The sequence below is a fragment of the Anser cygnoides genome, chromosome 3 (genome assembly GCF_040182565.1).
Source record: "Anser cygnoides isolate HZ-2024a breed goose chromosome 3, Taihu_goose_T2T_genome, whole genome shotgun sequence".
Lineage (NCBI taxonomy): Eukaryota > Metazoa > Chordata > Aves > Anseriformes > Anatidae > Anser > Anser cygnoides.
This window is the reverse complement of record NC_089875.1, coordinates 72,667,046-72,680,297: the sequence shown is the minus strand read 5'-3', so window position 1 is coordinate 72,680,297 and position 13,252 is coordinate 72,667,046. Positions and strand designations below refer to the sequence as shown.

Sequence of the window (13,252 nt, the reverse complement as noted above, 5' to 3'; positions counted from 1 at the left end):
TAATAATACTGGCAGGCTTGACAGTTTTGGATGGAGATGACACAAAGATACAAGGTCAAGAGTTACTGGCTGCTTCACTTGGTTACAAGGGTTACAGAGAGCACAAGCTGAGTCACAGGTGCGTGTAGCTGATAAAAAGGGCACGTGCTGACACAGAGAATTACTGTCGTGTATGCTTATCATGTATTTGCTTTTATCAAGCTTTCCATGCAAATATTTCCCTCTTCCTATTAATCTTCTGAAAGAGACAACGTTTTAATGCATTTGTTTGTGTTGCAAAAAAAGACAGTGCCTCTGTTATTTTACTAAGTTTTCAGTGTTTGAAAGGAAGAGAAGTGAAGATGTGGGGGGAAAATGTGATGCATATAAATCACTTTTTTCTTAGCCTGTGACAGTATTTAATTCTTACACAATCATCTGAAAATAGTCCAGTTTTTAACTCTGTATTTCCTTTTGGCAGTGTATTTGTGATGAGACAGATAAATTTATAGGTAAATAGTTTAAAAAACAAGTAAACATACTTTATGAAATATAAGCGTCTCAAACTTCTTATTCGTCTCACCTCGTTTTACCTTAAGGTTGCTTTTTTTTTTTTTAAGTCAAATGTAGCTTTCCACATGACTTCCAGTAGAAAGTGTTACAATTGCAAGGAGGGACTTTTGCTGTATAGCTCAGTGTTTGTACTTGTAATACTAAATACATTTGCTTGGGTTGAAGTGTCTTGTTTCACAATCGACAGTTTTGTTTCCATATACATGCAGCTGCTTCCCCTCTGATGTGGATACTACAATAATTGGGTCTTACCACAAAAAATATTTACCTGTTACAGCATCAAAATGATCTGTCTTAAAATTACTTTTATTTTGGGCTTGGTTAGTGTACTTCTTTATGGTATATTATCTGTCACTTGCTGAAAATGGGGACTTTGAGTTTGCCTATAAAGCCCTAAATATGAAGCTCTTAATGGGTAATTCGAGGTGAATAGTGGTGAATGGTGGCTTATAACGTTAAGGCGTCTCTAAGGTAACAGCTGTTTGAGCCTTGAAGGTACATATTTAAGGCCTAAATCAAGTCTGATTTTAAAGAGAGACCTATAGAACATAAAGGAGGGCATGCATTGGTGTACTCAGGGAACACGTGCTGTTATAGTGGGGCTCGAGGATGCTCACCAAGTTGCTGAGGTGTGATGGGGTCTCTTAGCCAACTGTGATGGGTTCAGAAGGATCTTTGTATGTGAAAAGTTAGAATGAATTTGTGAGCTGCTTGATGGTAAGCTACTGTCCTGGACTGCAAATAGTATACCAAATTTAGCTGTTTTTTTTTTTTATTCTTCTTATTATTATTGTGTCTTTTAATCTTCATCATGGTCTCACAAGGACTTGATGCTGTAGAAGTGCCATAGGCTTGTATCATTTAAAAGACAATTTTGATTTGTAGGTCCTTACCCAATCCAAGTGAGATGGGCGGAAAGGAAAAAGACTAGTAGCTTCACCGAGAACTTTAAAATTTGGGTCTTGTCATATAATCCACAGTACAACTCTAAAACACAAGACCATTGCATGACACGTTTGGTTGCAGATGTGTTCTGGTTATGTGTGTAACTTGGTTGTGACAGCAGTTAGCAATAAACCCTTCTGGCAAATCAGGCTGTCATCTTTGAATTGAGGAGCTAACACTTTGTTATGCAGAGTGTTATTGATCCTAAATCAAAATACAACGTGATTCTTGGTGTTAATCTGGTTGGTATTTAGAGAAAAAAAAAAAAAAAACAAAAAAAAAAAAAAAAAAACCAAAACAGTGCTAATTTGGGGTGGGGGAAAGAGGGAAGGAAAGATGAAAGCATGCCTGGGAATCTGAAATGGAACTCCAATTTTTCAGGCCAGTAGTTAAAAATATGATTATGTTGTGCTTTAAAAACTGTCTCAGTCAGCAGAAAACATTCTTGTATGACTTCTAAAAGGAAAAACAAGGGATTACAGCCATTTCTTATCGATCTGTTCCTTGTTTGTTCTTCCTACCACAGCATTTTCAGACTTCATTAAGTGTCAAAGGTCAAACTCAGTTTGCCATGAAATGGAAACGCGTATGTTTTTCTGTTAATGATTGACTTCAGCCTTTTTTAAAAGGTTCCTGAAGGCTTTTGTTTGTAATCTCTACTAGCAGAATTTGACTAACAGTGCATTTTTTATTTTTGAGCTTTTGTTTTCTGAGCTCTTATTAACTTAAATATTTGTTTATTTTACTTTAACTTTGCCAATTTTATAGAAGCTCTGAAGTTCTAATAGTAAAAGTTGTTTGTCTGTAAGGACATCTTTAACCATTTTAGATTCTTATTCGTTGTCACATAGTTTGAAGAAAACACCATGATTAATTTCCTATGATGTTCGCTTTGGATTCAACAGTACTATCTGATTTGTTTATTTGTTAAGGGTGGGGACCAACAAGCAAAAAAAACCCAAAACAACCTCAAAACTGCCTAAGCCTGTGTTATTTTAGCAAGCATAAATTAAATTGTGAAGCAATCAGTTATCCGCTATCACTGCATCTAGCTGTTTCATCACTGCATTTTTTCTGACTTCACCCATTTTTCTGTTTTCTTTCTCTTGATATAAACTTATTCTGCTACTTTCACAGCCTGTGGGCAAGTTTATACTTCTTTCCACCCTGTTGCATGAAGATTAAAATGGCACATTGAAATCTGAAGTAGCATTTTGGACAGTCACAGGGCGTGCTGAAGAGATGCTACAAATAAACATAGTAAACTGTACAGCTATTTGTAAAGTCTGTTGAGTTCAGTCTTTTCATTCTGTGGAATAAACTGATTCAGGTGGTCTGTTAATGACTTGATGTTGTGATAGCATACAGTTTGATTATGGAGACAGCGTATCTGTTCAGAGATCTCTTTATTGGGATCCAGCGGGTCATATATAGTTCTTGGTTTCTGATTCATTGTAATTCCCAACATCTTTCAGTAATTAGGTTATTTAATAATTGACTTGCTCCCAAAGGACAAGAGAAAGGAGGATTGGGGTAAAAACAATGCGTTGTATTCCTGTCAGGTATTTCTACTCATGCCAGGTTCATCAGTGTTTATGTATTAGTCATGATCTCTTTGTGTTGTGGAAATCTGATCAGAATCATTTATAGATCATTCTGATTCTTAAAGACTGTTCAAGATAACATCTTTTGGGAACACCAAAGCTATTTCCTTGCACTAAAATTTCTTTGCCCTGAATATTTTATAATTTTCATTTAAACCAGGGCTCATATTTTGGTTAGCGTTGCTTTAAGGGAGAGCCTGCCTCAGATATCTGCAGTGTAACCTGAGTTCAGAGTATAGGATACTTCCTGTGGCAGCATTATGTCATAAATTTATTTTTAGACCTTAAACACATACTTGCTCTAAATGGGATCAGCAGTCTTTTTGAGTAGAACAACCAGTGCACTCAGTTAATGACAGTGGGAATTCTAGATGTCATGTGTGTGTATATATATATATATGTATATATATATATATATGTCACAATGCTACCTACATTTCAAATTCTACTGACGTATGGTTCTGTGATCTGTGGATTGCTCAGTAATGGGAATGACTAGGTGGAAATTCAGTTGTTCCCTCCACTGTGCCCCCAGTGATAGGAACACGGGGGTACTCTAATGACATTAAATTCGTCAGAATTCATGAGAAGCTACTGAGCCGTCAGACAGTTTTCATGAGCTCCTGTCAGCAGGGAATGTAGTGCAAGTCATTTGACATCTTTGGCTAGTGATAGGCTGGTTAAAAATAGGGCTGGCAACTTCTAGGGGGGCTGACCTACAGGGGCTCTGTGGGCATGCGAGGGTATTCTGGTACTTGCTGGGTCTGATGGTTCTGTGGGACCGTTACTAACGGCTGTTGAACAGTTCCACGTTTTAGAAATTACTAGCTTTGCCCTGAAGGAAAAAAAAAAAAAATAATTAATGGGGAAAAGAGGATGTGTCTGGAGTGTCTTAGGCAGAGGGTAACCCCATGCTTCTGGGTACGTGCAATAGGAAGAAAACAATTTTGATGGAAAAACTGCATCAGTAGTAGGGAGATTAGTAGTTTTATAATAATGAAGCTCACATCTGTAATGCTAATAATAGTTTCTAGAGATCTGCCTGTAAGGATCTCTTTGGCTTAGAATTCAGGGATGCCATCTACTCCTTTCCATTTCCTGAGGGGGATGAGGGGAGGGAGGGAAGGCATCTTAATCTTTCAGCTTTGCCCTTTTTTTTTCTTCCTAAGTTCCACATACAAGGGATTGATGGCTGGCCTAACATTTCTAGCCTGAGATTTTTTATTTTTATTTTATTCTGAGGAACTGCTGAGGCTTATTAACATGATCTTCAGCACCTATTTTTTTTCAAGAAGCAAGGATTTAAAACAGTATTCCTCCAGAAATGGAGGAGTTCCCTAAATGGACTGTTCCATCATGGAATGACTTGAGTTGGAAGAGGATAATTATTTGGTCTAAGTGCTAATTATTTGGTTCGAAAGTGCATTGAACTTCTGGATTAGATCAGGTTATTCACAGGGCCTTGTCCAGTCACATTTTCAATATATCCAGGGAAGGAAATCCCACAGCTGTTCTGGACCACACTTTCTGGTGTTTCACTGCCTTTGTACCGTCTGACTGGGATATTATTTATTGTGGTTTGTATCAGTTATTCCTTGCCCTGTCACTGTTCACTGCTGAAGGCTAGCCCTGCATTCTCTAATAATCACCTGTTGGATGTCTGGAGCCAGTAATTAGATTTCTTTTGAGCTGCTGCTCTTCTTGCTTACAAGCTGAAAAAATCCAAAACTGTAGCCTGTCCTCATACATGAGCTTGCAGGTAGCCTCCTTAGACTTGCTGTGTTGTGGTACTGCTGAATGACTAAGCATACATTTAGTAGACTGAACTCAGTAAATATACCTGCAAGTCATTGCTAACTGTGGGAAATATAATCCAAATACATGCAGATTTTTTTTTTGTTTTGGTTTGTTTTGGTTTTCGGTGGTATTGGTGTCTGAGCGTGTTCTGTAACTGATTACAGTAAAATGCAGTGAAGCCAAAGTGTTATCGGTAGAGCTAAATGTTCTTGAAAAATGTTTAGATGCAGCCTTCTGCTTTGGAAAACCCCTGTACTCTGCTCTGGTGAGGCCACACCTCAAGTGCTGTGCTCGGATTTGGGTCCCTCACTACAAGAAGGACATCGAGGGCCTGGAGTGTGTCCAGAGAAGGGCTACGAAGCTGGTGAAGGGCCAGGAGAACAAGTCCTATGAGGAGCGGCTGAGGGCACTGGGGTTGTTTGGTCTGGAGAAGAGGAGACTCAGGGAAGACCTTATTGATCTCTACAACTACCTGAAAGGAAGGTGTGGGGAGCTGGGGGTCGGCCTCTTCTCACAGGTAACTAGTGATAGGACTAGAGGGAATGGCCTCAAGTTGCACCAGGGGAGGTTCAGGTTGGAAATGAGGAGACATTTCTTCTCAGAAAGAGCAGTCAGGCATTGGGATGGGTTGCCCGGGGAGGTGGTGGAGCCACCGTCCCTGGGGGTGTTCAAGGAAAGGTTGGACCTGGTTCTTAGGGACACGGTTTAGTGGGTGATAGTAGTGGTAGGGGGATGGTTGGACCAGATGATCTTGGAGGTCTTTTCCAAGCTTAATGTTTCTATGATTCTATGAGGTTTCTAAGCTGCTTATTGCTGGATGTTGGGAGAACATAGCTAGGGAAAAGGTATTACAGTATGCTAGCCCTGTTTTAAATGTTCTTTATCTATGTATTTTGTGGTGGTCAGAAACAGGATGCTAGGCTAAATTAGTCTTTGATCTAGACAGTATTGCAGTTCCTTCTTTCTTAAAACAAATGCCATGTAAATTTGATTATGCGGGCAAGGAATTATTAATAAGAGATGAAGACTGTCTTTCACAAAGCCTATAGTTGAGTTATGGAGTAGTTTGCTGTAAGATGATGTGGGTGCTGAAAGTGTATAAATGTTCTGGGAGAGGATAGAAATAGAAGTTCTCATAAGAGAAGTCTAGAGGGATCTGGGGGTCGTGGTGGACAGCAAGTTGAATATGAGCCAGCAGTGTGCCCTGGCGGCCAGGAGGGCCAACCGTGTCCTGGGGTGCATCAAGCACGGCATCGCTAGTAGGTCAAGGGAGGTGATTGTCCCGCTCTACTCTGCGCTGGTGCGGCCTCACCTCGAGTACTGTGTGCAGTTCTGGGCACCACAGTATAAAAAGGACATGAAACTGTTGGAGAGTGTACAGAGGAGGGCTACGAAGATGGTGAAAGGCCTGGAGGGGAAGACGTACGAGGAACGGCTGAGGTCACTGGGCCTGTTCAGCCTGGAGAAGAGGAGGCTGAGGGGAGACCTCATCACAGTCTACAACTTCCTTGTAAGGGGGTGTCGAGAGGCAGGAGACCTTTTCTCCATTAACACCAGTGACAGGACCCGCGGGAACGGGGTTAAGCTGAGGCAGGGGAAATTTAGGCTCGACATCAGGAGAGGGTTCTTCACAGAGAGGGTGGTTGCACACTTGAATGCCAATGAATGCACTGGGGGCAAAAAAAAATATTATTATTATTTTCAAAACAGAAAAAAAAACTGGCTCAAGAAGTTCCTCGGCTCTGAATGGTTTGAGGCTGGGAGAGTACTTACATTCTTCCCTGTTCTTGCATAAATCACAGCTAATCACTTAATATGAAAACCTTCATACTTCTGTTGTGAATATTATCGTTCCATTTTCTTCAAGTATTTTTATAAAAATACAAGGAAGACACTCCTAAATAGCATTAAAGTTGTGTATTCAGAAGTTACTAAGTGCCATTATTTAAGCAGCTACATTAACTCTGTATTATAATTTCATTGTAATAGATTACTTTTTTCCCTGCAAACCTTTTCAGTGTGTGACAGTGAAAGTTGTTAAACGTCTGCTGCCCATATAACTTGTCCTATATTGCTTATTTTACACATTCACTTCGAAATATTTTTTCTTAGAAATCTACTTTCTAGGGTACTTGAAACAATAAGAATCTCACATGTTTTCTTTAGTATGTGAGAGAAGTATTTATTTCCGTCTTATAAATCTAGAGACTGACAGGGTTTCAGTTCTAGAGTCTGAAGCAGTTTGTCCCTGGTTCTGTACTTTCTGCTCATTTCGAGTTAAAACAAGAGCTTTACATTACCCAGCATCGTTACAGGCTGTACGGACAACCATTGGTGTAGTACAGCCCGAACTACTGTGCTCGTTACCCAAGGGGACAGTGGGAGATAGGGTTTTTAGGAAGCACACCTGACAGCAAGCAGCATTGTAGGTGGTGGTTGGCCAGGCTGTTCTGCAGATGTTTCAAAACAGTGTAGCTGTAGGTCTTTGTGCATGGGGATCTGCTGTGATATTAAACCTAGAAAGCTTGCTCTCGCTTTCGAAGGTCTGTGCTTCCGTCTTAGCGCGTGTACTGCCAAATACATTGTTCTCCCAGCTGTCCTGTGAAGGGTAATTATACTGCTGTCTTGGTTTGCTACATGAGCTACACAAACACGTCTTTTTTTTTTTTTTTAATGTGGGGAAACAAAATATTTTCAGAGTTGCTTTTGAATCCTCAGTTTAAATATTCTTCTCTTCATTTGCCCCTATCACTTCTCTTCCAGACAATAGCTTTTTGTTCTCTGTCTCAACGAGAAAATTCTCAGGGGAAAATATTTTTAAAAAATCTTGAAGTTCATTAGGGAATGAACTGTGTTATTACTGTATTAAGCCAACCACTTGAAAGACATTTGTGAGGATAAAACTGATAAGACTTAGAGTAATGCACAGAAAAATTTTGGTGTAAAGAGGAATGCTATGGAGGGGTAGCCTTTATTTATATTTATGCATAGTTAAAGCATTCCAATATGCTTTGGTATTAATGCTTTCTTTTCTGTTGTCTTCTAAGTCCTTGTGTTTGTGTTTAGAGAGTGAACTAAAACTTCTGACAGCTTGATACGTAGTTTGGGACATAAATGTGTATTGCATAATCCAGCTGTGACAATGGGAATGATTTTGTGAACAGTCAGATATTGGATGCTTACATTTATTGCTAAAGCAAAAGACATGCCATTTAAATTACTAAAAAAAATTAATTAAAAAAGAAGTAAAATAGCAACATATTTGTGGAGTATGCGTATATAGCTGCATCGCTGTATGTGTGTATATATATACTATAGCTGTAGACCTTTGAACACAAGTAGTGTGCAAGCATACACTCAGATTACAGCTGCATTATTTATATTTGTAGTGAACTGATAAGAAAAGGACATGTAGCTGTGATTTTTATTTCGGTATAATTTTAGTTACAGTATTTTTTTTTTTCAGTGGCATAGAAACACTTTTCGATATAGTTGCTGCCAATAGGCATGGTATATCAATGCTACCGATAGGCATGGTATATCAATATCAATGGCCTGATATTTTTAACGTAAGAAGTAACTTCTGTTATGTCTTCTAAGGAAGCTCAATAATTGGTTGTTTTGCAGTTTCGTGGTTTGAGGAGTTAATTCTTAAGTTCCAGTGCCTAAAGGAGGGCTTAAGTCCTCCTAAAGTAAGAATAGCTTTTCTTCTGTGGCAATCAAAATGCTTTGTGTATGAATGTTAATGCAGTTACATGTAGCACTTAGGTGTTGTATTACTGTCTGAACTAACAGCTTTGGAATAAAGCCAGCATGTGGCCAGGAAAGCAGCCAATAGCCTGGAAGAAAAATGTTTTAATTAGTATGTAATAAGTGCTCTGAAGAACTCTTGCAATCCTGGCAAGCTGTGCATTTGTAATTTTTCATATTACTTATTTGGGACAGTTACTGTAATTTATGTTTTAAAATGCAGAAGACAACCACAACTTGTTGTACCTTTCTCATACTGAGTGGAAGAAGTGTGTGAGAATGCCTGAAAGCTTATTATAGCAAAGAAAAATTGAAAATCACATAGATCTGTTGAGTATATTTTATGTCCATCAACTTCTTCACAGGATCAAGATATTGCAGCAAGACTAGTTTGCCTTAAGGAAATAAATGATTCACATGTGCTCTTCTGCTTATGATATCTTAGATTTGTTTTTTTTGGTGCTGAGCTTCTTCATAAAGGATGAAAACAAATTTTCTTGAAGTATGCATACATATGAAGTTTAACTTAGAGAGCCTTCTTTCTGTTAAATAATCAGGGTGTTTATACAAGGCATGCCAACAATATCTCTGTAAGCTGTGTTTCTGTAGGGTCCAAGAACCTCATACAAACTCACAGTTGTACATTAGAGGGCTGCGGTTTCCTGCAGGTGGATAAGTGGTAAAGCGTGGACTCCTGCTTCTGGATTCAATTGCAGTGCTGTTGTGAAATGCATCAGTGCGTTGGGTTACATGGCAAGGGCTTGGGTGCAGGGGGCTGCAGGGGTGGCCTCTGTGAGCAGAGCCCAGCAGCTGCCCCATGTCAGAGCAGAGCCAGCTCCGAAAGGGACCCGCTGTGGAGGTTGTACTGAGCCTGGCAGGGACGGAATTAACTTTTTCTACAGCCCTCTGGCTACCAAAACCTTGCTGTGTAAACCCAGCGCATTCAGATAAGGTCGTTGTCCTTCCTTTCTGCTGCACGCTATGTGGGAAATCTGTGGAGCCATCCTTCTGTTTTAGGCCAGCCTGTCATTGCTGTAATAAGGAGGAAATCAAGTGATATGGCACGTTTCTTTCATTAGGAAACATGAAAAGACAAAGTCAGCATGTTGCTAATTGAATGTCATTTGAGCTGAATGTTTTCACTGCAGGCTTTTATATTCTAATTTTATTAGCTCTGTAAGCCATTAAGAAGTACTATAAACTATTTGATTAAGCCAAGGAGAATGCTACATGAACCACACAGCCTGTGCAAACTGGGAAATAGGACTGCTGCACGCTCACATGGGGATCTGAAGTAACTTAGTCTGTGCCTTTATGCAGGCTACTTGAACTTTTTCAGCTGCCCACCTTCTTCAGCTCGCTTGTCGCAGTGGATGAGGCGCCTGTACCCACGCAGGTGAGACTGGATGCTCACAGCCAGCAATCGCTGGTGGGCTTCTCTGGTGCCGCGGCTGCCCTTGTCCTCTCATACGGAGGCAGAAAGGCTGGCAGAAAGGAGCTTCAGCCGTTCCTTGGACCTTCATACCGCTGCCAACCTGATGGCAGCGGGCATTTCAGTGCCCACTTCTCAAGCTCCAGCTGCCTGTTCTCTTGGCCTTGCAGGTGGCAGAGGCAGCCGTCCCCCTGAGTCACTCAGTGAGCTGGGGGCTGCCCAGGGTGGCAGAGCTGTCACGTTTGACGGGGGGGGAGCGTGGATGTTCCTTCTACCTGCGTACGCTACTTCCTTTGGACAGTGGAACTGGAGGCTCTGTACAGCTCACTCTGGGCAAGATAAATAAAAAAGTGAGGAGTCTTGCAGATGATTTCTTCTTTAAGGAAGAACTCCTTCACTCAGAGCGTCGTGAGGCACTGGCACGGGTTGCCCAGAGAAGCTGTGGATGCCCCATCCCTGGAGGTGTTCAAGGCCTGGCCTTGAACTGGCCTGAACACTTGAACTGGCCTCCAGTGGGAGGTGTCCCTGCCCATGGCAGGGGGTTGGAATTGGATGTTCTTTAAGGTCCCTTCCAACCCAAAGCGTTCTGTGGTGATGAGATATTGCAGATGTTAAGTTGGACATCTCAGAAGCTCTACAACTGGCGGGTCTCCAGGCTGTGAGAGCAGTTGATCCCTCTGACTCCTGCTTATGAATTGTAGAACATCAGCAGCCATCTGTGCATTTGCTTGGGTCTTCTTTTGCCACATCCAAGGTGCTTTTGAGCCTTTTTTTTCTTCTTTTTTTTCGACTGCAGAGGAAGAGGAAGGACAGACATTCCATAAATTTGTCCCTTACCTTTCAGCATCACTGGATTGTGAAAGGTGCAAGGCTGACCGGGCTTGGGTTAGTCAGGCCCAGGAAATGCAACAAATACCCATGAAAGTACCTTTCACCTCTACAAAATGCTCCTTGAAACTCCATGATATTTATCACATGCTCAAAAAAACAAATAAACAAACAAACAAAAACAAAAAACCCACCAACACACACACACATAAAAACAAACTATCCCAAACAGTTCATAGTTCATTGAGATCATTGTTTGCACTAAAATTAAGGTTTTATTTCATGTGCTCTCATTATTTGTCTCTAGCCATCTGTTCTTTTGTCTTTCATTTACATTGTAAACTCTTTTGAAGAAATGGTTCTTTGTTTGCTTGTTTGTTTTAGTCTGTGTTTTTTCAGTGCATAGCACAATGGGGTCTTCATCAGTGCATATGCCTCATCAGCACTTCAGCAGCTTATAAATCTTGGTGTTGGTATATCTGCTTCCAAATAGCGTCCCTTAGGTCTCTTGGATACTTATTAATTTCAAGCAGTCTTATTTACCCTTATCAGTGAATCACAATTGTTTATCTAACTGTCTTTAGCAAAGATACTCTAAACAAAATCCCTGTTACACGAATCTAAACCTATTCCAGAAAGAAGTTAAAGTACTTTTTTCCCAATGCATCTTGAATCAACAGCTTTTTTCACTATTTTTTTTTTTTAACCTAAATAGATGGGGAAATTTACCCACTTAGATACGCTTGCTGTAAATCCTGTGTTAGAACAGCATAGTTTACCTTTATGACCTGGGAACACCATTGAGTGTAACATCACTAAAGTGTATTTAGAAGAATGATTACATGATAGCTGGTAAATGATGCAGTTCTGTATGCCTGTGTAAAGTGAAGCAGAAAGTTGATTTTTAATTTAAAATGAATCAAATACTCTTCCACCTAAGTTACTTGAAGATATTGTAACATGTGATTCGGTATGCTTGAAATTCAGCCCCAAAAGCGTGTTTTGTAACTTTAGTGTACTCATCTGAACTAAGTCTTAATGATCTAAAGACTCGTTTATAAACAAAAAACTATAGTTTAAACAATACTTGTAGAGCTGGAGCTGGATCTAGATCCATGCAATTAAAGTTTGTTAAACTTTTCAGCAAACCTAGCTGTTTAAAGTCATTGAAGCATAGAATTAAATCAAGTGAAATGTATTAATATATTTCAGAATGAATGTGGAGTTATCTTTAATGGCCTAGTCATCATCTTGAATACTTGCTCAGTCACTGGTGGAATAATTGTGTTGAAAAAAAAAAGAAAGAAAAGCAATAATAATTTCTGTAGATAATTGTATTTCTTGAGCTGATGAAGTCTAAATCATTTGATCATGTAAATTGGTCAGGCTTTTAATTTTTACCATGTTAGGTAAATGTATTTTAAAAATTATATAAGTGTACAGTTTTAGGTATCGTGATGTGTTTCTGAATTAAAACAAATAGTAGCTGAAAGCTTAAATTACTCAGTCTTCTAAAACACTGTCTTTTTCTATTCTGCAGCATGGGTGAGCTCTCTTTCTATGGGAATGGTCTTCTTCTGTTCTCCAATAGTCAGCATATTCACAGACCTGTTTGGTTGTCGAAAAGTTGCTGTTATTGGAGCTGCAGTAGGGTTTGTTGGACTCCTTTCAAGTTCTTTTGTAAGGTAAAAGAATTTATTTACATTTAAAGTATTTTTATCAGTTTTACGATGTAGAGGTTATGTTGGTCCTATCAGCAGAATATGAAGAAATAAGCAGAGCTACTTTATATTATCTGCTAGGTGAAGCTTAGAAAGTTTGTTCTATCTGTTTCTGTTTTTCTAACTATATGACTTTTGTCAAAACTGTAAGTGGTGCTTTTAACTTCAAAAATTCTTTTAAACATATAATGTAACCTCATAACAGCACACCCTATTTAACAGGAGCTGCTATGTATGAATGTATCAACAGCAAGACTATGCAGTAACCTCCAGGGAGGTGTTAATGTTTCAGTCAAAACAATGTTTTCTTCTATTCTTCCTGTTCCAGTTGCCTAACCCTAAGATAGTGACAAACTTGGTATAATGATATATGCTTAGAGTTAGAGTTTACTGTCTTTAAGGAAATCTCAGTTCTTTCTTGTGTGACTGAAAATACTTAAACGGTAGATGGGTGTTTTTCTTCCCTCCAGATTACACTTTATTTTCTGTAACTTTTGCAGAATAAATCCTAAGAAGTTCGAGTGACTGATTTGTTGGACATGCACAGTAGAAGATGAGGAAACAGGAAACTTACTTTAGTCATCAGCAGAAACTGGTTAGTGAAGATAGGAAAATAGCAAAAT

General features: G+C 39.5%; 1 protein-coding gene across 2 annotated transcripts in view; it reads left to right on the top strand.

Annotated features, from left to right (window-relative positions):
* Window positions 1-13,252, top strand: part of SLC16A10 (solute carrier family 16 member 10) — a 73,689-nt gene that overhangs the window by 26,409 nt on the left and 34,028 nt on the right. For both annotated transcript variants that reach the window (XM_048081106.2, XM_066994422.1), the window contains exon 2: window positions 12,449-12,593. In XM_048081106.2, the coding sequence (XP_047937063.1) occupies window positions 12,449-12,593 (145 nt within the window). The remainder of the gene's footprint in view (window positions 1-12,448; window positions 12,594-13,252) is intronic.